This window comes from Ruditapes philippinarum, unplaced genomic scaffold, assembly GCF_026571515.1.
Source record: "Ruditapes philippinarum isolate M1 unplaced genomic scaffold, ASM2657151v2 ctg1068_1_1_1_1, whole genome shotgun sequence".
NCBI lineage: Eukaryota > Metazoa > Mollusca > Bivalvia > Venerida > Veneridae > Ruditapes > Ruditapes philippinarum.
The window spans coordinates 229,263-254,351 of NW_026864182.1; the positions used below are offsets into that span (position 1 = coordinate 229,263).

Consider the following 25,089-nt stretch of genomic DNA (forward strand, 5'->3'; position numbering starts at 1 on the left):
CTCTATTGCCCAAACTGTGGGCTTTTTGTTGCCCCTCCTGCAAAGGGGGTAATTGTACATATCTCTATTGCCCAAACTGTGGGCTTTTTGTTGCCCGCTTGCAAAGGGGGTAATTTTTCACTGTATTTTTGTACATGATGAAAGCATTACTGTATAAGCATTGCATAGCAATATATAGTATATCTATATTGCCTAAAATGTGCGCTTTCTGTTCAAATGCCCTCCTGCAATCGGCGATAATTGTGTACATGACAAAAACATCACTGTATAAGCATAGCACGCAGCAATTTGTACAGACTGGAATTAAACTTTACAGATTTCTGGAAAATTCTGTTTACAATAGAAAATGCATGTTTAAAATCAATTGGCATTTTGTAAACATTGATGGATATGTTACATCTGTAACTCAAGTTTTATCACAAATGTTCTAATTGTATTCACAACATCATTTATAACACAGTATAATTGTGTTGTAAAATCTTTAACGATCATCTTATTGTTGTTTTATATAACATCAACAACACTGATGTTTTTCACCCCTTTATTTAGCTTAAAATAAATAAAACAATTCTTAATCATTTAGAAAATGCTTAATTTTTCATTATACTTTTGCTTATAGTGGCTCCTTTTTGAAGTACCTGCTTCATTTATATTAATTTTGAATTTCTATCAACATTTTTTTTTCTTAGAAAGGTCACTGTTTTTCTGTAATAATAACAACAAAACTACCTATTCTTACATGTGACAATTGTATCTAGAATGGAAGCCCTATTAATCTTATACACTAACTAATGAGTACTTTAAACTGTATTTTTTTTCTTAAATTTTTCAAAGCAAAATAAATTTTAGAATGCTGTCCAACAAATCTTGTTAATCAGTCATTAGCAATAGTTGTAGTTATGTTTGTCTTAAGAATAAGGTATCCCTTTCTACCTTCAATGTAAACATTACCTAACCTACATCAATATGTGAACATGAAAATGTTTTATTTACACACCTGTTCCTTTGATGGGTACTAACTCACCCCCATTTCAAAGGTGCATATTGTAAACAAAGATGCAATAACTCTGTTAAATATAGTTACTACACTATTAATATTTACAATATTCAGTACTTTACATCAAAAAGGTATCCATAATTAGCTTGAAATAAGATTAATATGGTGTATGACTAAATCATACAAAAAAAGAAAGTGGATTCTTAGCATACCTGACATTCCAAAGTGTATCAATAATTGTTAGTGAGACAGGTGGTTTTTTGAAAGAATATTTACATATTGTCTGTGCACAGATTGCGTGTGTGTACTGCACTATTGTACTACTGGCATTTTCATAGAACAAGATTAGATAGAAATAACACACAGCAAGGAGTCATTATTTCAAATTGTTTTCAGAAATGTAGATCTATTATTCTAAACTGTCTGGCTGCTGATTTATAATATGCTTTGTCGCCTCGTAACAGCCTGTTGTACACACTATACTTTTATGCTACCAACTTCTATTTGATTTCTACCCATCTTACACAAACTTGGTGACAAACTGAAAGACATTCATCTTTTTTACGGGAAAATTTCTAAATAAGCATTGACTGAATAGCAAATAGTTCCAACCATATGATAAGCCAGCACTGATGTGCGCGAACATACACTGGTTGGCGTTGATGTGCACTGGTCGGCATCAATGTGCACTGGTCGGCATCAATGTGCACTGGTCGGCATCAATGTGCACTGGTCGGCATCAATGTGCACTGGTCAGCATCAATGTGCACTGGTTGGCGTGGATGTGCACTGGTCGGCATCAATGTGCACTGGTCAGCATCAATGTGCACTGGTTGGCGTGGATGTGCACTGGTCAGCATCAATGTGCACTGGTCAGCATCAATGTGCACTGGTCAGCGTCAATGTTCACTGGTCGGCATCAATGTGCACTGGTCAGCATCAATGTGCACTGGTCAGCGTCAATGTTCACTGGTCGGCATCAATGTGCACTGGTCGCCATCAATGTGCATTGGTTGGCATCAATGTGCATTGGTTGGCATCAATGTGCATTGGTCGGCATTGATTCAATGATGTGCACTGATCGACCGGCACTGATATGTACTGTTTTGCACTGGTTGCATGAGTATTCAGATCCAGACCGAGGGCTTAATAAATAGCCATCATCCTTGTTAATTTCATGACCCTCATGCTAAAATTATATCTCTCACAGTTTCACATTCTACTACAAACTTCAGTAAAATTCCTGAACATTTCCTACTTTTAACCCATCTAATTATAAAATATAGGTAAAAAAACTAGCATTTTAGTTACAGCATTAAATGTAAAGAATAATGACATTAAATAGATTTTTGTAGACAACATTTACTAGGAACATGGCACCACCACAGTTATTCTGACTTTGCCAAATCTATTTATAAACATTGCTTATTTTGATGTTTAGGATCTACAGCAAATTTTCAAACTTCTGTAGGTCATTGAACAAGTGAAGGTCACCTTTAATATTTGGATACATGCAGAATAAGGGACAAAATTTGGGAAATGTTGTTTGGTGACAGGGATTAATTGTTGCACTTTAAAAATTGAAAAGAAAATAGAGCTTTTTAATGTTAAGTTAAGGTTAAATGTTAAAGCAAAGTTCATTAGACATGATTCTAATCTACTTAAGGAAGATAAGAAACCATAATTCATCAAAAAGTTTTTTTTTTTTTTATGGATTGGGTTTAAAGTCGCACCAACATAGTATAGGCCATAATATAGCGACTTTCCAGATTTACTGGTAGAGGAAGACCTCAAGTGCCCCTCTGTATATGATTTCAGGCACATACGGCCTGAGTAGAACCATTAAGGTTCCGTAAGCTAGATGGATAGCTCCCTCACATGAAAGAAACCAAAGTCCCTTTTGGGATTCGAGCCAACAGCGGTGAGGGGCAAGTGGAGTCAATATGTAAATTTTGTACTAACCTCTTTCAGCATTTTAAGTGCTTCCACATATTCTCTCTCATTTCTGTACAACTCTTCAACAATATGGTATCTTTTATCCTGAAAGCAACAACAACAACAACATTTAATTCAGTGGGTGTGTTTTCCCCCCTTTTTAAGACAGTTCATATAATATTTAGCTAGTCCCCAATCACTGGAAACTGCTGTTTCCCCCAAAAAATGATGTCCATTATTATCCACATTGTTGCTCGTCCTTAAACTTTCACCCAGACTTATTCCCAAAAGGACTTAAAAAGACCTTGTGTATCATGTAGTTATAGAATGCAATCACTTTTTTTTTACAAACATATTTATCAAGTCTGTTGAAAAGTTAGTCTTTAATGCTGGGCTGGGAATAATTACAATTATATAGTAACCACTATATTCATTATCAAATAATTTTGTATCACAAGACTTATTCTTTTACAAATGTCCCATCCAAACTCAATATAATGATGAATTTAAAACAATAACCAGGAGTTTCCAAATGATGAAAAATGATATTGTATAAAATATCACAAAATCATCACTATTAAATTGTATGGAATATCTTGCTAAATAAACAATTATATAAGGGCCCTGGTTAAGGTGCTTGTTTCTCAAACCAGGTATCTTTGGTTGGAGCCCTACTTAAATCACAGCCATGTTTCCTGACATGATACTAGTACTAGCTAGTTCCAAGAAGCGGACTTGAAATATGATTCATATAAGATGCAAGAACATGATTGTATGTTTCATAATAATTGGGCTATTGCTAAAATAATAATATGTTTCATAAACTAAACAATAAGTTCTAGAACAATGTGCCACCTGGAAAATGACCGATTTTTTTCCTCTCATTTCTTTTTTGTCTGGTCTACATAAAATATTATGAACAAAACTGAGAAACCAGGGGGTGGGAAAGTCAGTAAATGCATACAGAAGATAAAAACTTAAATATGATTTTACAATCTACGATTTGCTACTGTTTGATAAAGAGAAATTAAAAGCTTTATATCTCCTCATGTCTATGATAAATAAACAATAAAATTTTCATATCAGGTAGAAGGTTACAATGTTATATAATATTTTATTTCTAAAAAAAAAAAATTTTTTTCTTCTGTTATCTGCTCTCAAACCGTGAATTTCCAAAAAGCTGTTTCTTGAATGAACATGATATTTCTGTTTTGTTAATTTAAGCAAGTACATGTAAATAAAATTTTGAAAAATCCCTCCTATTATAATGCAGAAACGAAAATAGCAATATTATTATACCTTCTTATGAAACATAACTGTTGCAAGAACTCGCCTAATCATTCCTGATTGAAATTATTATTCCACTTCATGCATCATCTAATTAATCATAACATAGCTAAAAAGATTTCAGATTGTCAAACTAATAAAAAAAATATTTAAAATAATTTTGTCGGAAAATATCAAAACTTGTGAAAATATTTTTGATTCTCAGAAGTATTTATAAATTTCTATTGTTCATTAACATCTGTGGTCAAAATCACTTGATGGTATCTTAGTAAATAATACAACCAGAATTCTGTAAGGAACTTAAATCTTGAAATGTCTTATATAATTATAATGTCAAACAATTAAATTACATTGTATAGAAGGCTGGGTGGTTTAAATTCAAAGAAATTTGAATCTTACAATTAAACAGTAGCAAAAACAAAAGAAAAATCTTACGAAGAAATCTTACCAACAAAATCATTATTTCCATAATTATCTATAGTATGTTATTTTCCTCATTTCTTATGTATGTAGGTCAGGGCTCATTGATCAAGACCATTACTTATCATCATATATTCAAAATTGTCAAAGTAAGTAAACATTATAATAAAGAAATATCACCTATTGACATTACAGGCATTAGCCATATAAAAAGATTTGTATAACAGTACATTTACGAGATATTGATACTTAGGGATATGTTGGTCACCGCAATGCCGGATTAAATTGTCTCAAAACTTATCTTTTTGAAAATATTTGTCTTTGTTAATGGCTGTTTAAATATGATCTGAATAAATCTCATAAATATAGGTGAACTGGTATATCTTGCTGATCGGTTTATTGTAACTGTATAGCTCCGGTTCGGTTCACGGTACGACAAGAAAATAGAATATAATTTGTACAGTTTATGTCATGTACCGGACACCATCAAGGGAGGTAAAATGTTCTTGTCATCAAACATCCGGCATCAGGCATACCTTTAATTGTTTTACATTTTCTGTTTTTACAAATATAGGTAGATATGTCTTTGTAGGGTGACACCGATTATGATGGAAGCCGATGTGACATCTTGCAACTGAATCCTCTAGTTAAAGCTTTTAGATACCTGAATATCAACATTTTTAATATTCTTTACTCAGAGACCTCAGTGAATGTGAACGAACATGTAAAATTATCTAATGCTTCAATAATTATAGAATATCAGGCAACAAGGCAATAGTGTAAAGCGGTACCTTAAATTAATTAATTAATTAATTTTCTATCTTCTTTGTACTGAGTTTGTTAATTAAACAACAGGTGCTAATATTCATGAACTTATGAAACAGTGAACAAAATATTTGTACTGATTTCATGCTCAGAGCTGGCAGCAAACAATGTAAAACTATGTACTTCCATGATGATATAGTTGTTGCCTTTCTATATTTAGGTTCTCATACCCTTCAATGTTAATCAGTGTACCTCATTTATGTACTACATATACACACATATACTAGATAACTTTTGCTTGGTTTGTAAGTTCACAAGCAAAATGAACTACGGTACATTCATGAAAACCAAGCAAAACATTGAGAAAATGTTGAAATGAATAAGTGTTGAAAAACAATTCAAAGTACAAAATGTAATTGGTAAAACAAAGTTTCTATTAATAACCTATGATAGATGCTAAAAATATAATCCTGACAAGGTTTTTTCTCATACAGAATATAGCCGAAGATGTTGCCATATTTCACTTTTGTTATTATTTAATTTCATATATCTTAAACAAGAGGGCCATGATGGCCCTGGGGTCGCTCACCTGAACATAGGCCCCCAGGGCCGGGCCAGTTTAAACCAAAGGGCTTTTATTTGAACAAACTTGGAAGACACCCATTAGAAGATATTTCATGATGTTAAGTTTTTACTTTACACAAATAATGAATAATAATAACTTTTGCCCCCCCCCCTCCCCCTGGCAGGGCCAATTTTAACCCAAGGGCTTTTATTTGAACAAACTTGGTAGACATCCATTAGAACATGTTTCATGCTAAATATCTAAGCTCTAGCTCTTTGGGTTCTTTAAAAGAATTTTTTTTAAGTTTTTACTATATGCATATAGGGAAAATCAATGACCCCCTGGGGCGGGGCCAATTTTGACCCCAGGGCTTTTATTTGAACAAACGTGGTAGACACTGATAAGAAGATGTTTCATGCTTAATATCTTAGCTCTAGCTCTTTGGGTTCTTTAAGAGAAGATTTTTTTAAGTTTTTACTATATGCATATAGGGAAAATCAATACCCCCCTGGGGCGGGGCCAATTTTGACCCCAGGGCTTTAATTTGAACAATCTTTGTAGACATCCATTAGAACATATTTTACACCAAATATCTAAGCTCTAGCTCTTTGGTTTTTTTAGAAGAAGATTTTTTAAAGTTTTTACTATATGCATATAGGGAAAATCAATGACCCCCTGGGGCAGGGCCAATTTTGACCCCAGGGCTTTTATTTGAACAATCTTGGTAGACACTTATTAGAAGATGTTTCATGCTTAATATCTTAGGTCTAGCTCTTTGGGTTCTTTAATAGAAGATTTTTTTAAGTTTTTACTATATGCATATAGGGATAATCAATGACCCCCTGGGGCGGGGCCAATTTTGACCCCAGGGCTTTTATTTGAACAAACTTGGTAGACATCCATTAGAACATGTTTAATGCCAAATAACTAAGCTCTAGCTCTTTGGGTTTTTTAGAAGAAGATTTTTTAAGTTTTTACTTTATGCATATAAGGAAAATCAATGACCCCCTGGGGCGGGGCCAATTTTGACCCCAGGGCTTTTATTTGAACAATCTTGGTAGACACTCATTAGAAGATGTTTCATGCTTAATATCTTAGGTCTAGCTCTTTGGGTTCTTTAAAAGAAGATTTTTTTAAGTTTTTACTATATGCATATAGGGAAAATCAATGACCCCCTGGGGCGGGGCCAATTTTGACCCCAGGGCTTTTATTTGAACAATCTTGGTAGACACTTATTAGAAGATGTTTCATGCTTAATATCTTAGGTCTAGCTCTTTGGGTTCTTTAAAAGAAGATTTTTTTAAGTTTTTACTATATGCATATAGGGAAAATCAATGACCCCCTGGGGCGGGGCCAATTTTGACCCCAGGGCTTTTATTTGAACAAACTTGGTAGACATCCATTAGAACATGTTTTATGCCAAATATCTAAGCTCTAGCTCTTTGGGTTTTTTAGAAGAAGATTTTTTTAAGTTTTTACTATATGCATATAAGGAAAATCAATGACCCCATGGGGCGGGGCCAATTTTGACCCCAGGGCTTTTATTTGAACAATCTTGGTAAAAAAAAAAAAAAAAAAAAAAAAATCTTGGTAGACACTCACTAGAAGATGTTTCATGCCAAATATCTAAGCTCTAGCTCTTTGGGTTATCTAGAAGAAGATGTTTAAAGTTTTTTCTTTTGGTTGCCATGGCAACCAGAGTTCTGCATGGAATGGAATTCTTTGAACAACTTTGTTAAGGCTTCACACAAGGAACATCCCTGTGAAGTTTCATTATGATCTGCCTTATGGTTTCAGAGGAGATGTCGTTTGAAAAGTGTGAACGGACAACGGACGACGTACGACGGACGACAGACGACGGACGAAGAGTGATCCTAATAGCTCACCCTGAGCATATGCTCAGGTGAGCTAAAAAACAGATGAAATATCTTTTCTTTATAAACCTTTGTGTCAAGTCTTACATTAATTCTTCTTTATCTACATTGCCAGGTGCACTATATAGTATATACTGTTGGCTGTTCACTCTTTCACTCTTTCTTTATTATCAGAATAGATGTTCAATATTCAAAGCAACAAAATTTCATAATACATGTAAACAAGAAGCTTTTGAATTTTGACCATAAAGGGACTTTGTATTTGAAAAATACTTTTTTATAGTATTACCTTGATAGTTCTTAACAAACTCATTTTTTAAGGGCATGACCATAATAAATATTTGAAATTGTTGAGATTACAACATAATGTTCTAGTTTATTTAGCTAGCTGTATATTATAAATGTCTCATGACAAAACACTCAATCTGTGAAAAGGCATCACATTCATTACAGATCAATTTTTCAGATCAACAAGGTTTTAGAGGTTGGGTTGTGGTTCAGGCCACACCCTTCTATCTCATCTGCCCTGGTCGGACAAGAAAGTGATTTGTAATGAATCTGATGCCTTTTTTACAGATTGTGTATCTCTGGATCCCAGTGATACTAAGATGGATGGCACTTGGAATGGTCCTAGCTGAGATTATAATTACTTCCCTTGCACAAAACCCTGTATCCACCCCTGTAATGTAACACAAAATCCTGTATCCACCCCTGGAATGTAACATAAAACCCTGAATCCACCCCTGGAATGTAACACTGTATCCACCCCTGGAATGTAACACTTAACCCTGTATCCACCCCTGGAATGTAATCCACCCCTGGAATGTAACACTAAACCCTGTATCCACCCCTGGAATGTAACACTAAACCCTGTATCCACCCCTGGAATGTAACACTAAATCCTGTATCCACCCCTGGAATGTATCCATTTTTTAATTTGTCCATTCAATTATTAAATGCACACAATGTACCTGGGAGATTGTTAAGGTGACAGATATAACAAATGTCTAATGACAAATTTATCTGTTCACATAAACTCTTGTCATCTGTTACATAAAAATTAAAAGTCTATACATTATGCATTGTTTTGTTGTTGTTTTTTTTCTATTTCTGTTTTCTGACATGTACAGAAAGTATGTTTACTGTTACATCAAAGGATGAGGGGCTTTTTTGTGGTTCATGATCATAATTGATACAGGAAGGCAGGCTATATAAGGTCAGGGGTCAATGTCACATTGACTGGAAATGTAGTGTGTTGAACTTACTAATTTATGTTTAACTTACTAATTTACAATTTTCTCTGTAATAAGTATAGCACATATATCATGATATATTAGTTTAGAAACATCTTATGATGTAACAATTTTGTCTACCATTATTTCAAGTACAATTACAACCTCTCTAAATTACTTTTTGAAGTAAACAAATAAACTTCTCTTTATGCTGAAGTAAGGAATTATTTTTCACACCATCTTTGATAATGGTGCTTCAAATGCACACTATACACTTTAAGCCCACTCAAAAAGCATGTCTTGAAAGGTAATAAAAGAGTTGGCTAAATGTTAATTATATCTGCTAAGTACGAAAACTTGGCAGCAATTTTAGCCAGCGGTTTCCAAGTTTTTCAGAAAAACCAGCTGATATGAATAGTATACATTAGGAGTACAAACAGTAATTGATTTCCAATAAAATAAACTTAGTGTAAGTATTTGACCTTTTGATAATAACCACTAATAACATGTATGACCTTGACCTTAAAAATAGAGTCACTAATATCACAGACTAATATGAAGCAAATTTTAACTAAATCAACAAAAATGGTATTTTTAATGCTGAGAGATTATTAGGCACATTTTAAATACGCACACATACCTTGTATTATATTAACGTAATACATTTCTTATTCCTACCCAGTCTGACCCCAAACCCAACTTCAAATACACAGATATAAGGCTTGAACTGAACTGAGCTGGCATGACTTAGGATATAAAACAGTATGGTTTACCAAATAAACTGTAACCTGTAAACTGGGATCTTTTAGAACATCCAACGATTGGAAGATTACTATCTTCTATAATTTTCATTCAGACTATTGTTTGTAATTGAAATAAAAAGAATCGTTAATTGATTCACTAATTGGCGTCCTATTTACAGATACGAAAAGATATTCTTGCTGCAAAACATGGTACGAAGCAATAAATTGGGCTATTTATAGAATAGAATAAAATTCCGCAAATATTTCTTCTCCTTTAATACATTCAATTATAAACCCTCTTAGATTTATCATGTTGAAATGATGTTGTTAAATCATCAGGTGGAAATTCTAAGCTTTGTTCAAGACAACACAGGAACTAAATTAATGCAGAATAACACAAACATCTCTGTATGCTTAATCAAAAAAACTAAATTTTCTATTTGTAACAATGTTGTTAATGAATTTTTTTTCACATGTTTTTACCATTTTATTAAAATTGTATTGTTTCTTGAGTTCATGTCTTTACAATGTTTTGAACATTTACTCATCTCAGTCATGAATCTTTAAAGGGTTCCTGAGATTGTTTGAAGAAAAGTTCTTAATATGTTATAACTTTGGAAAAGATAGCTACTGGTTGGTTATGTATGTAGAAGTAGAAAAACATAAATATTACACAAGTTAGAAGAGTAACAGGTTGCCTTGCAGGACTCCATGGCCTGGTCATTCAAATTAACTTATCCTCACTATTTTGTTCAGTCACCTTATGACTGTTTTCTAAAAACACTCCTTTAAAATTGGGATAGCAAATAATCATTTTCTACATGTTTACATGATTTTCATAAGCTGTGTTTCCTCTCTCTCTATTTAATTGTCACCTTAGTGCAGTAGCAGGTAAACTCCTACAAAATTTAACATCAAAGATACAAGCACAATATTAGAATGCATGGACAAAGTCAAATATGCACGGGCTACATGGAATCCTCTTGTTAACTTTAACACCCAAATGGAATTTTAACAAAGTTTGTACTAGCCTGCATCTGTTCCAAACGTCATACTGAGTTTTGTCATTTTACAAATTTATCAAAACCAATTTCAACATAATTATACACATATCCTTGTGTGAAAGGAAGTGCAGAAATGAAGTTTTCATAATTATAAAACCGGTAGTTAATTTATTCAATATTTAAATAAGCTGTAATAATTTACATACAATTGACAGGAACGTACTGTACAATAATACAACTACTAAGATCAATATTGACAATATTTTGTCATTTTTAAGTAGTGATATGTAATAATTATATCTTAATTTAGGCCGACCAGATACCAAGAGCTGAAGTATATTATTTCTAGTGAACAGTTTTGTTTGATTTTACTGCACATCAACATAATTTAGGTCATATGATGATCAAAACAGGAAAGATGATTTTGGCCAGCCTCTGGTGTTACAAACTATTGTAAAGCAACACTAGGGGTAAAAACCTCCTCAACTGCTTGAGTTAATAGATGCATTGACTCCAGTTATTCAAATCCACTTAGTTGCCACATTCGATCAGGCAGAGATAAACAATGGCTGCAATTCTGATGCCTCAACCCTTTAAGGCAACCCCTCAGTCACAAGGGGAAGATTTTTGTCAAATTGTGATTAATTTATTAGACTTTATAGAAACAGAAAAGCAGAAAATGTTAGATAAATTAATTGAAATAAATATATTATCGCTTTAATTTCAAATAAAAGATGACATTTATATGATATGTCATTTAATTGTGCACTAATAAAGCTATTGCACCAATGAAATTTCAAATTCAATTGAAAAGAAACATGTACATTAAGAAGATTGAGACACAGACTGATTCTCCACTTTGACCTTAAACCTACTACTGTCAGACTGTGTTCTGACTTGTTCTTTCAATGGCAGACATTATGATATTAAATGATTGGAATATAGAGTAAATATAGGAAAGCAGTGTTCAACAGCTGTTTTCTCAAACAGCTGTATACAGATGTTCCACCTTGACCTCCGCAAATCATCAACATTTATTCTCATTATATATTCTCATATACTTAGAAAACAGGTAATATTTTCTAAGTGAATGCTTCAAGATTTTACTCCTACGTTTTGGTAAATTAGCTATATTTTAAAAATATATGCAGATGTTCTACTTATAATGTTCAGTATGTGCAAAATATGCTATTGGAGCCGAATTCCACATCTAAATTTTTAAGACTGCAAGTTTTCTTTAATGTTTTCATGAATGGACTTTCATTTTTTGTAAGGTCCATTTTCCGTTTTGGGGATACAAAGAGATGATAATTTTAAGCTGGTAAGCCAGTTGTATGGTGCTTACATTAACAAATTGCCAATGATCGAACTACAAGGATGGCCTGTCTCGGCACAAAAGCTGTTTAGTGCCAGCCTTTTAAGTTAACAACATTTTCAGTTTGAACTTATAATTTAAATTACAAAGAATTACCTTAGAAAACAACAAAATGAAGTGGTTATTACACAGTACAAATGAAAATGCTATTTTGTAAGATGGACTTGCATTAAACTTATTTGTAACAAGAGCTGTCAGAAGGACAGCGCTCTCGACTTTTTTAGTGCTTGCCTATAAAACAAAACTTTGACAGTTAAGGGCACACAAGACTTTAACTAGGAATTTCTAAGTACAAATCAAGAAACATTTTCACAGAGTTATCTTCTCTTGCTTACAGATAGGTCTCATGATGGCACATAAGAACTCCAACTTCCAAAGTAATATCTCAAATGGTTAAGTCAACAAGTGGACAAGAATGAAAATCTTAACTGAGTTTCTAAGTCAAAAAGGGCCATAATTCAAATAAAATCCTTAACAGAATTACCTTCTCCTGCCCATGTTTTGGGACCATGATGGTAAACAAGTATTCCAACTTTCAAATTAATATCTCAAACAGTTCAGTCAAAAAGTGGACTGGTACTAAAAACTTAACCAAGATTCTAAGTCAGTTTCAAAGCAATACCTCCAATGGTTTTGAAATAAAGTGAGGTGGTACAAAAAACTTAACCAAGCTCAATACACTTTCTAAGTCAAAAAAGGGCCATAATTCTGTCAAAAACCTTGACAGAGTTATGTACTCTTGTCTGTAGATGGAGGTTATGATGGTGAACAAGTATGGTAAGTTTCAAAGCCATACTTGTAATACTTCTGAAATAAAGTGGGGTGGTACGAAAAACTTAACCAAGGTGTGACGCCAAACGCTAACGCCGACGCCGACGCCGGGGCGAGTAGGATAGCTCCCCTTTTCATAGAAAAGTCGAGCTAACAAAATGAATGATTAGCCACATAAAGAGATGATTTTAACAGCTGATCTTGCCACTTTTATTTTAAACATTATGGACAGATCATATCCTTTAAACCTTTACATCATTTTTTTTGTGCCATTTACTCAATTTGAACTTGAGTGACATTGTGACCTACTCATACATACACAGCTATTGCTAGTACATTTGTATGAACTTACATTTGTATATGTACTTATATTGATCATATACAATATAGCTTCCCCTCCATATAACCACAAACAAGCACTTAATATTCTAAACCAAAACCACAATGATTTTATGAATGAAAATACCGTCTGTTCTAAGTAAGAAAAAAGCATAAGTGAGAAAGAAGATGTAAATGTAATTGAAGGATTGTGAATTATTTGTGTACATTTAACCATATATTTACTGGGAAATGTCTCTCTCGGACTAGATGTATTTGTATAATACTTTTCTTAAAATGAAACCATTTCCAGACATGACCAAATAGTTCTCAAACTGTCCCTAAATGAGTATCAGTTCTTCAGGCTAACGTTCATGAGGCAAAACAAGAACAACCTTTGTTCATGATGTGTTATTGAATAATTACTGAAATTAAAAAAAATTATTGTAGACAAAACATTTTTTAAGAATTTGTCTGTTTGGTTTTACAGCGCACCAACACTGTATAGGTCATATGGTGCTGAAACAGGAAAGATCATGATTTTGGCTAACCTAGGATGTTACAAACTTCAAAGCAACACCAAGGAGTCAAAACCACCTCACTTGCTGGAGTTAAGAGATGCAAAAACTCCAGTCATTCAAACCCATTCAGTCGCCACATTAGATCATGCAGGAATAAACAGTAGCATCAATGAAAAGTGGGAATATTTTCATATGTATAAGTAATAATAAGAAACTTGTTATCATGTTATAATGCTGAGGCCCCATACTACATGTATCATTGCATTATGCTGCAGTGGTCATTTAAAACTGATGAAGTTTTTAATCATGTCTATATACGTGTAATAAATTTTTTCTCAAACTCATGTTTAAGAATTATAAAACAATATCTATTATCGAATATCTAATCTATATATAGTGTGTATTTTAAATGTTAAAACAAAATGAACTTACATTTTTAATTAATCCTTCTAAATTACAAGTCATTTTTATCACATAATGTATTCTTAAATATCATACGTACAAACTTTTGAAGGTAAAAATTAAATACGCAGAATTTTTTTAAACAAGGTTTAAAAAACATGACATTATCAAAATGACACTAAACATCTTTTTTCCAGTATATTTGAACAATTTCAAAAGTACTTACAACAAAAGGAGCTGCTCATTTGTTAATAATCCTTACTAATAGGGTAGGTGTTCATTATTGTGTAGGTAAAAAGTGTTTATTTTGTAAGATATACTATGGTACAATGACATGAAACATCAGTTTGATACTGGGTAATGACCTCTTTATATTATATTATATAATTATAATGTATTAGCATAAAAAGATGATATAAGATTATTTATATTCTAAATTATTCATTGTACATGTGTTTTCTTTTAACCCATTACTTCATAATTATATAGACATATTTTCACGCCTTTCCCGCCCCCACCCTTATAGTGAAAAAGATGTCTTATTTAGACCAAAAACACTTGTTTTCATTTGAGAAATGGTGTTAAAAAAAAAGATCACTTTTTCGGCTCCATCCCCTATCAAAGGGGGTGCCAGAGGGGGGATGTTTCTTTCTGTTTTGGGGTTGAACAGAGTTGACCCCCTCATCTCCAAGAAAATTTTGGACTTGTGAGAGGCTAAAAATGGCCTCAGGTCGACCTTTAGGTAACGTGTAACCAACGCTGAAAATCCTTTGACTGTTCTATCTCAATCCATTCAGAAGTAACAGCTCTTTTAATGGAAAAATCTACGCAAAATAGTGATTTTTGGCAATTTTGTGATGTCCCCTCGTTGCCGTGGTAACTCAATCATAATGAGCATGCGGTTACAAAGACTATGGTGCAGTCAAATTTTTGTGCCAAGTTTGAACAGTATTGTAGCCTTTTTTTAGTTTCATAGCAAACAGGCTTTTCAATGAAAACAGCCATTTTTCACAAAATGCTCATGAAGTATTGGGTTAAATTATACTATTAGTTGTGGTTGTATTTATCGATAAATTTGCCCCTCCTCATCCTTAAATATCCCCTGTGCCCCCACTTAATTTGCCCCATTCTAGTATAATGGTGCCCCTGTAGGCCAGCAGATATTGTTGGGGCTGCACTCCATGGAAGTTGCTCTCTCTTGTGTATCTTCATTGATACATTTAGACAAAACTTAGTGTAAATCTACATTTACAGAATTTTCAAATATTTCAAATGGTTCTATAGAAGAAAAAATTCAGTACAAGTGACCTTCACCAAGACGTGACAGCTGATGTGGATGTAGTCGCCAACATTTTTTTTTTTCAATATTAAATAATAATTTACAATGTGAAAAACACTTCACTATATCCTTAATAGGTCATTTCCTTTGAAAAGGTCAGGATCCTCTAACTTATAATGGTTTAATTTTGATTTAATTCACTTAACCCTGGCCATTTACTATAATACAACAAACAAGATATCTCAAGAGAAAACTATAATGAAATTTCCGATTGATAAATCTCTGATCATAAAGGGGACTATTTACTTAACTCCATTACTAAACATACTGTAAATATTTTGAGTTCACAGTTACAATATGAGCAAATATAGCCACAAATATTTATATCATTAAATTCTTAGCTAAATTTACCAAAAGTAAATATTGCTTGACCAAATTAACCCCTGTGATTAAGTAGAACTGTAGAACTACATTCATTTAGAAGAAAATCATAAAACTTGCAATAAATCTGGTTACATTCATTTTACGCTGTTACAGATTTATGTAATAATCCTAGATTTTTACATTTTTAAATGTTTTTGTTTCCTGCTAAATTTATCAAAAGAAATCAAGATTTTAACAGAAAATGCTATTTTCAGTAAAAACATGATCTTAGACAATAATGCACAGTTTCAAAATTAGCATCATTTAGAAAAAATGTTTTGCTTTACAGAGAAAAGAATTGTTGGTGTACTGAGGAAAGAATTGTTGTATATAATTCTGAGAAAAGAAGAGTTGCTTTAATTAAGAAGAAAATAATTGTTGCTTTACTGAGAAAAGAACTGTTGCTTTAATCATGGAGAAAGAATTGTAACTTGATGGAACAGGGAATTTCATGTGTTGAGCTTGAATGACCTCAGTTAAAAGTGCCTTATTTTCAGGCAGTAAAAACACCTAAATGCATCTTCCAAACTCACATGAAAAAATCCAAAGTCCCTAACCTTTATCGAAATTACAGCAGTAAGGTGCAAGAAATTTGAAACCACTCTGCCACGTTCTGTCAGGCCCCTTCTTTGTGAATATTTAGTTTTGAAATCTGATATATGGCAATATGAAAGTGTGATTTTACTGCCCATAAATGATTAAAAATTTAAGGTACATTTTGAAATACCAGTAATATAACCTGTTAATTTAAAGCATTCCCCCACTCCCCTAGTATATATTGCACAGTAGCGAAGGATCGGTTATATAAGGATTTTAACAGTTTAAATAACAAACACTGACAAGTTGACATTTTTAAAAGCAATCTTATTGCCAAATTAAAATGTCAACCTGTATTAGGGTGAGAAGAATTGCTTTGACGTGACAAAAACAAGACCATTTCTTAATAATGTGACCTTGCACCGAATGTTATCTGAAGTTTTGTTTGATTTGATTTCACATCGAATGATCATACTAAGTTCAGGTAATAAATATAGTACCTAATAATAATAAAACTTCTTTTAATAAGGAGTTAACCAATTTAACCTTGTCTTATCATTGATTCATGTTACCATATTTGTCACAGGCTGAAAAAAATGTGCAGCCTGACCGAAACTCGAACCCGGAACCATGGAATCTCGTACTGTGGCTCTACCACCTGACTTACACATATTCTCAATAGTGAACAGTTCTGAACTATGACATATTCATTAATTTATATGATTTAGATTTTTTTTTAATATATACTAATTTATTTTATTTTTTAATATAATTATACTAATTTATTTTTGATTGTGTAGGAAGCTACCAGCTTATTGAAACACTCTCGAATCCATTCCTGGAACAACCTGGTACTAAAGTAATGAGTGTAACTTTTCTTGCTCATGGAAAAATAAGCTTGCCCCTGGCAGTTTGGTTTATACAGAATTTATTTTATTTTGATTCTGTTGGAAGTTTCAAATCCGTTCCTGGATTCCAGTACTGAGAAATGAGTGTTAAGTTTCTTGCTCAAGGAAACAACGACTTGCCCCTGACCACATGCGGCCCGCAATCCAATCCCTAGATTAGTCTGATGTGTTATCCAATCTGCCATGCTAGCACTCATTGTTATATGATTTCAATTGTATGTCTACTTTCAAGATATCTATATATATATTGTACATGTGCTTTTTTCACTCATTTATTAATATCTGTGTATTTATATATAGAATCACTGCACACGCCCTAAAATCATAACACTGCAGCAATACAGCAGCTGATCTAGCTTTTAGAAAACATTATAAAATTTGCTCTAAATTTCTATATTTACCTTTATATTTGAAACTGATTACAAATTATGAGACTGCAGTAAGTTTACTACCACATGAAAATCAATGATTTGGCAGAAATTTGCATTGAGAACTTTGGAAGGTATGTTTATGGAGTAAGAGAGAGGCTCTGGCAATATGCCAGGGGATATATATACAAGTTTTCCTGAAGCATCTGCCTTCAGCTTCCACTCATCCCTTACCTTTACACCATATCTACCTGTACACTTGAAAATACATATACAAATTATCTACTGAGGGGGGCACTACATGGGGGAAACTTGCCTGCCAATTTGGAAGTTATTTTAGACTTTTTTTCTTCTTCCGAATATAATATATTCAAGTAGGTTTATGCAGAAATAAATCAAAGCTAAACTGTTAGTAAATGAATTTCTGATAAGAAAGTAGATTATCTAAGTTGTCTATTTTCAATATTCTGATTTGAAATTTTTATCAAATTTTACCTTGTTTAATGAGAATTTATATATATCTAGAAAAATTCTATATAAAACCCGATAAATTTATGTAAACTGAATGACATTGCAAACTTGTTAATCCACAAAAAAATTATTATTTAATGACTCAATAAAGGAAAATAACCATTGGTCAAAACAGTTCCCTTTGTGGCATTTTCAGTCCCTTTAAAATTTATAAAAATAAAAAATGTAATACTGAAAGGTCAAGAACGTAAAACAATATTGCGTGTGGATACCATTTTGTTACACCTGGATTTTATACTGTCCAGTACTTCAGGCACTATGACATAACAATTAAAGATGTTGTTTTTTCCACAGGAGTTTTTATCTGTATATGTATATATGAGACATTTACCAGCAAGCAGAAACCACAGAAAATACTTCTAGATTCTGGTACCAGTACTGACCAAGTTTTGAAATTTCAGTACCTATGCTATACATGTACATTAATCATTGAAAAAGGACTCAAACTTGAGAGTTCAAGATCCAGTGCCCTTTGTGACTCTCTTGCTACTGAATAAGATTGGTGCAAAAAGACCAACACTGCTCCATGGCAAGCTTGTCCGGCTGTTTAACATCCATGTAGTGACCTGAGTTACCAATAACTTCTCATGTACAACAATATTTGAATACATGTATGAAGACATGAAAATCTTCCATTTCTTTGACCAAACATGATATTTTAATTTAAGGACAAAATTATACATCTAAGGTCAACGAGGACATGAAAGACAGCCCTTATCTGAAGAGTATCTGTTCAATATTGTCATGTTACACAAAGATATAATATATACCTGAGTTGTGGACAGAAGCTATCTGCTATGATACAGTACTACCCCACAAATATTTGTCACCTGTCGTATGAACCCAGGACTTATACACATAAACTGACAAGTTTTACTAGTATGACATACATAGCATTAGGTTGCTGTGAACTTGATTTCAGGTTTTATTACTGGCCCATTTATGATGGCCAATATTGGGTCATGTTCCAAATGCCAAAAAGTACATTTTCCCCCAATATCAAGGAGAAAATTCCCAATTCTGTTTCAAGGAGTAAAAAAATTAATTAAAATTATTGTCATTTTGTTACATTTAACTGCACGGTGCCATAGAAAATTGTAATCCTGCATTCCAAATAGTGATGTGCTTATGAGAGAAATATTAAGGGAGTTTAATCAATCAAATATTTGATTTCTTTGTCTTATTTGATGTGTACAATATGTTGTCAAATTTTTCCAATTTGCAAAAGTATTCCCAATGCTGGGGGTCAGGTCATGTTTCCAAAGTGCTGAGACAAAAACGGTTCAAATACTGGACATATCATCTTCATCTTTCTTATTTTGTAATGTTCTTACCAATAATAGAGAAACAATTATATTTAATATGTAAGGAATAATTTAACAGTCAGTTTCAATATCAAATAAACTGCTTGTACTGTTTTACCCATGAACTCCTGGACAATAAACCCCAATTTAATATTTTCATTCCTGCAATTTTAATATTGATGATCCTATCTGTAGTGTAAACCTGATAACTGCATCAATGATTTTAATATGTTACTAATTTAACTGCAGTTACATTATACCAATCAACATTCTTCAATTCTGCAAAAATCTTAAATTTATGGAAATTAACACATCACATCTTTATACCAGAACACCAAGCCCATTGGAGAAAGATATCCGCAATGTAAAATGCAGATTTTGATGAGAAAAAGAAAGAAAAAAATAAGTGAAAGGAAGTGCAATAACTGGTTGATCACTTAGAAATGCTCTACAGAAAACTTCCACCCATTTAGTTATTTATGCATACATGCTAATAATCTTTTTTTCGCCTTTTGTTACATTGTCTGATATATCAAGGTGTGGGGATTAAACTGACATACAAGTTTCCATTCTCAAACATAAATCATTTTAAAACAATACTGTTCATTCTGCTTCTATTACCAGGTGATACATTGTTCATTTGCATCATACTAAATAAGTTTTTCATCCCAACCCCATTTTTTCATTATTGTATAATATATAGTATACTGGAAGTCTACAGAAAATCTCCTAACTGATTTCAGATTTGTGATAAAGTGCATTATTAATTTGATTTTCAGAATCTAATTGATTCCTGCATTAATACTTGTTGTTTTTCCTTATTTTCTTTCAATAAGTTTAACAATATTTAATGAATATAACATGACATCTTGTTTCTCTTCTTTAATATATAGTTCAACTAATAATTGTACTACAGGATAAGATATTGTGCTATTTTGTGTATGGGCAATCATCTACCCTCTACTACATAGAAGTGAGATTCTGACCTAAAACAAACATCTTAGAATCTAGCTTTGGCATGTCAATATATTTTGACTACTTCATAAACCGACTGTGTTCATACAGCTCTCAATCAGTACTGAAAGTGTACCTTGTATTATGATGACACAATAATGTCTGCTAATTAAGTAATTTACATGCCATTGCATTTCGATTCTTACCTTTACATATTGAGAGTCCCTTTCTGGTGATACAGACGGGTGACGATCAGTATTCCATACTGATGGCATACTACTAGCCATGATATTTCCACTGTCTCCGATTGGTAAAAAATCCATTGTTTTAGTATCAGCTTGTGCACCATCCTCTACAGTTGTTAAAGAATGTTTTCTACCAGAATCTTTATCCTTACTTGAACTATATTTTCTTTCTCGCTGTAATACACTCGCTGAACTCACACTTCTAGCAATTGGACGTTTTGGTGACGGAACACTAAGTAAGTTATTTGGTTTTTCTAACATACCCGTAGGTGAATAGCTAACTGGTGTTGAAGTTGAACTTTCTGAACCATAAGAATACGTTGAAGTAGCTAATTCAATTCCTTCATGATCATCACCCTCATGTTCTTGAACAGGAGACATACCTCCTGATTCTAGTCGCTGAGGTGCCTCATACATACCAGCCTGTGGCAAGGTTTCCTCAGCACTTTGATATCCAAGTTCATCAAAAGGTTCTGACATATCACTTTGTGGCGAGAATATAATATCCTCTGACATACTTCCAGACCGCTCTGTTTCTGAACATGAAGTTAATGGTTCACTAAAGCTCACACTTCCTTGCTGCTCTGAATCTTCACTTTGATTGTTATTTAATACATCTAGATCACTTGGTTCTTTATCAGCATTAACTACATTTTCATTTTCCCGTTCAATATTTTGTTCTTCATCTTTTTCCATAACAGAATCATCAACTTTATCCTTTTGCAAAAGTGGAAAGCTTTGACTTTGACAAGAATTAATAACACCTGATACATCGAAATTAAAACTTTTATTCCCACTTGGATCACTTTTTGATTTCTGCTTAGGTGATCTACTGTTTCTTTTCTCAAGTTTGTCTGATTCAGTTTCAGTTGGTATTGCAACGACTTGTTCAACAGGTTCAGGGGTTGTTCCCTCTTCTTCAATCTTATTACCTTCTTCTAAAGTTTCTTTAATTTCTGTTGGAACCTCATTATCACTAGACGACACTGTCTCATTCCCCATTAAAGATGGCGGACTTTCCTTAGTAGGACTTCTGAATATATTATATCCAGCTAAATCCAACTTACATTCATCTCTTTTAGATGGAAATATTGGAGTTGATAACTTCCGCACACTTCCCCCTAAAGTCAATAAATCTAATCTATTTGGTTTTTTAGGACTTCCTTCATTAACAGAAGATACTCTTCTTAAAGAATTTTCATCCGTACCTTCTTTTGTGTCATCTGTCTGAAATTTTAATAATGGAGGTATTTTAGTCTTTGGCAGTGATAAACCTGCGTAACCAGGTCGCCGCTTTGGTGGAGCGGTTTGTCGTAATCTCAAGAATTCAGAGTTCCTATCAATTGGATGTAAGGTATATGTACTGACATGTGTCGTTTGTGTGTCACTATCAGACATTACAGTATTGTCCTCTTCACCCGGTCTTGGTGAATCCCTAGCTGGTTTAAATTCCATTTTCTGACTAGCTTTTTCCGGTGTTCCTACTGTATCACATGACGATGTTGATCCTCTATCACATTTTTCATCTTCCTCATCTCTTTCATCTTTTTCAGGTATTGGTTCCACAGTTCCTACCTTATCACTTTCGACACTGCAAGTCATTACTTCCTTTGACATATCGCTTCCTTCTTCAGGTGTCTGACTTATATTTTCAGGAAAGAGTGGTGCATTATTATATGATGCATCAGCACTTTTTGATCTCATATTTTCATCCCTCATTTTTGGTATTTTACTATTTGGACTTAAAGTTTCTTTAGTCCCTCCACGAGGGCTTTTTAATTTGTCTGTAAGTAATTTCAAACTTCTGCTTCTATTTCGGTTTAAACTTGAGCCTCTGTTCCCAAAATTTGGTGATCCAGGTGGGGGCGAAGCTCGAGGTGAGGTCTGGGTCGAATGAGCCTTTGGTATAGTCTGAGGTTTAATAATCTTCGGGCGGATAGACTTGTCAAAAACACTTCCATCTTTCCATTTCTTAATTTCTTCCATCAAGTTTTTAATTTCCACGGCTTTCCCTGGATCTGTTTTATGTCTGACATGACCCAAAGTATGGCTACTAAATTTTGGCAATTTTGGTCGCGTAATTTTAGGGGAAATTTTCTCTTTTGACACACTCTCCCCATCTTCATTTACAACGGATTCTTCCATGATTTAGCTTGAAGTTCTCTTTGTCAAAATGAGAGTAAATCCATTTTTTCTGGGTTCTACATCTGGAAAACAAAATACAGTGGTTTTAATTAACCTAAGAGGCTGACAAAAAAAACAACAACAGCTGTTGACGGGCGTTTCACTATTCTCAGTGCTCGACAGCAAAATAACAGCCTGAATAATGTAAAATTTTCCAAGTTCAAAATTGGCCACAAAGCCCACAATCCTGTCAAGATTCATGATGTTTGAGTTATAATGGGCCTAGGACAGTGACCTCCTATTATGCTCTCAAGTAAATGTATGAAGTTTAAACTTATTCCCTTCAGCAGATTTAGAGACACCAACTTGCATTGCAAGAACTTAACCACAGTGTGATGCCAAAGTCTGTGTGAGTACAATAGCTTAAAATTTCAGATAGTCAAACTAAAAATAACTATGATTTCACATAATTTTATGTTTTTAGTTTCTACTTTCTACTTTTATATGACATTTCCTACAGCACTGAAAGTGAGGTTTTTACTCTTTTAGGTCATTTTCAAGAGCAGATAACTCAAAATCATGCATACTTATACCCTATTTTTTTCAAAGTAGTTTGTTATTCTATTTTTAAGTCATTATGTTATTTAAAACAATTCCATTTAACAGACATTTTGCTATGGTTTATTAAGAAAACATAAGTACTGCATTTTTCTTTTAAAAAAGGGTTATAACTAGAAGAAAATTTCTATATATTTTAGCATAACTAGGCATTTATTGCATAAAATCTATTGCATAATGTATCAGGAAATTTTACTCCATGACATGTGTCACAGTGATATCAATGTAACAAACATAAATCTGAAATGAAATGACTCCAGGGTGTTGATCAATGCCTCAGTTTTGAGTTATCTGCACTTGAAAATGACCTTAGACCTAGGTGATGATGGCTGTAATTTACAGTGTAATTTTAAGTGACAACTTTTAGAGCTGTTATTTGTCAAATAGATAACTTCAATGCAAATATTACTTAAAACAATTAATACATTAAGCATATTGCCTCACATGACTGTAATATTATATGTAATAATTTTGTGTATGGGCTGTTGGCCTGATTATACAAGAAACTTTTGAATTTGAATTTAACAAATTATTAAAAATAAATGTTAATTTATAGCAATTATTGAATTAAGGATGTTTTCGGGGTTTTCATAAAGACATATAAATTATAGGCAAAATTAAAACTGTTCCATAGAAATTTCTTCAAACTTGGCATGTTGTTAGAATACGGAAACAGAAACATTCATAGTGAAAAATAATTTGGGGTCTCCAATCTTGTATTTGAGTTATCTGCCCCTGAATGAAAATGTTCTACTTATTTGAGGTCATTTCAAAAGCAGATAACTTATATGTACGTCAATTAATTCTTGTTTTTTTTACTTTTGGATAATGCTTTTCTTTTTATTGTTGAGCAAAATACATAATCAAATGCAATTTCCTTATAAATACTATTTCTGTTTATTTTTTTACTTAAAATTCTTAAAAAAGGCCTTTTTTTCCAAAAGCCAGAGGTTAAGAGAAAAAGTGGAAAAAAAACTAGCCAATATTAATTTGTTCTTGAAATTTTGCATATTGACTAAAACGAGGTAAGCTTCATGAAAATAACAAAAAAAAAGATATTGTTTCCTTTCATTGTAAATTATCTGCCCTTGAATTTAGAAAGTCCAATTCAAGTGCAGATAACTCGAACATGAGAATGGTGACCCAAAATTTTTTCACGCTTAAAATGTTTCTCTTATCTTATTCTAACAAAATGCCAAGTTAAAAAAAATAATCTATTGAACAGTTTTAATTTTGCAGGTCAACGGTCTAAATTTTTAAGAATTAATAAAACAATTTAAACATAATAAAACCTGTTGAAATCATGTCCATGAATCCACTGCTCAAAGAATAAGTTATTCAATGATTTCAGCAATTAAGCATATCTATTTGGCACTTAAATATCCAATAAAATCCATTCACAATAAAGCTTGGATGCCATATCAACTTTCCAATGAATTGATGGTCAGAACTTAAAGAACACTCACATAAATATCCGTTATCATTAATTACAATTTAGAACTTAAACTTATGCATAAAAATACATTTCAGATACATCACACAGTTTTATTCCATGATTTAGAGAGACCTACACATCTTTAAGAGATATA

General features: G+C 32.8%; 1 protein-coding gene across 3 annotated transcripts in view; it reads right to left on the reverse strand.

The window, feature by feature from the left end:
- LOC132724734 (rho guanine nucleotide exchange factor 17-like) overlaps positions 1-25,089 on the reverse strand; it is a 55,404-nt gene that overhangs the window by 30,034 nt on the left and 281 nt on the right. For 2 of the 3 annotated variants that reach the window (XM_060709682.1, XM_060709684.1), the window contains exons 2-3: positions 20,720-22,965; positions 2,960-3,037 (exon numbers count right to left, since the gene is read on the reverse strand). In XM_060709682.1, the coding sequence (XP_060565665.1) occupies positions 2,960-3,037; positions 20,720-22,903 (2,262 nt within the window). In that variant the 5' untranslated portion in view covers positions 22,904-22,965. Of the gene's footprint in view, positions 1-2,959; positions 3,038-20,719; positions 22,966-24,792; positions 25,068-25,089 lie in introns of those variants that run through there. The other variant, XM_060709683.1, reaches the window with a different exon arrangement.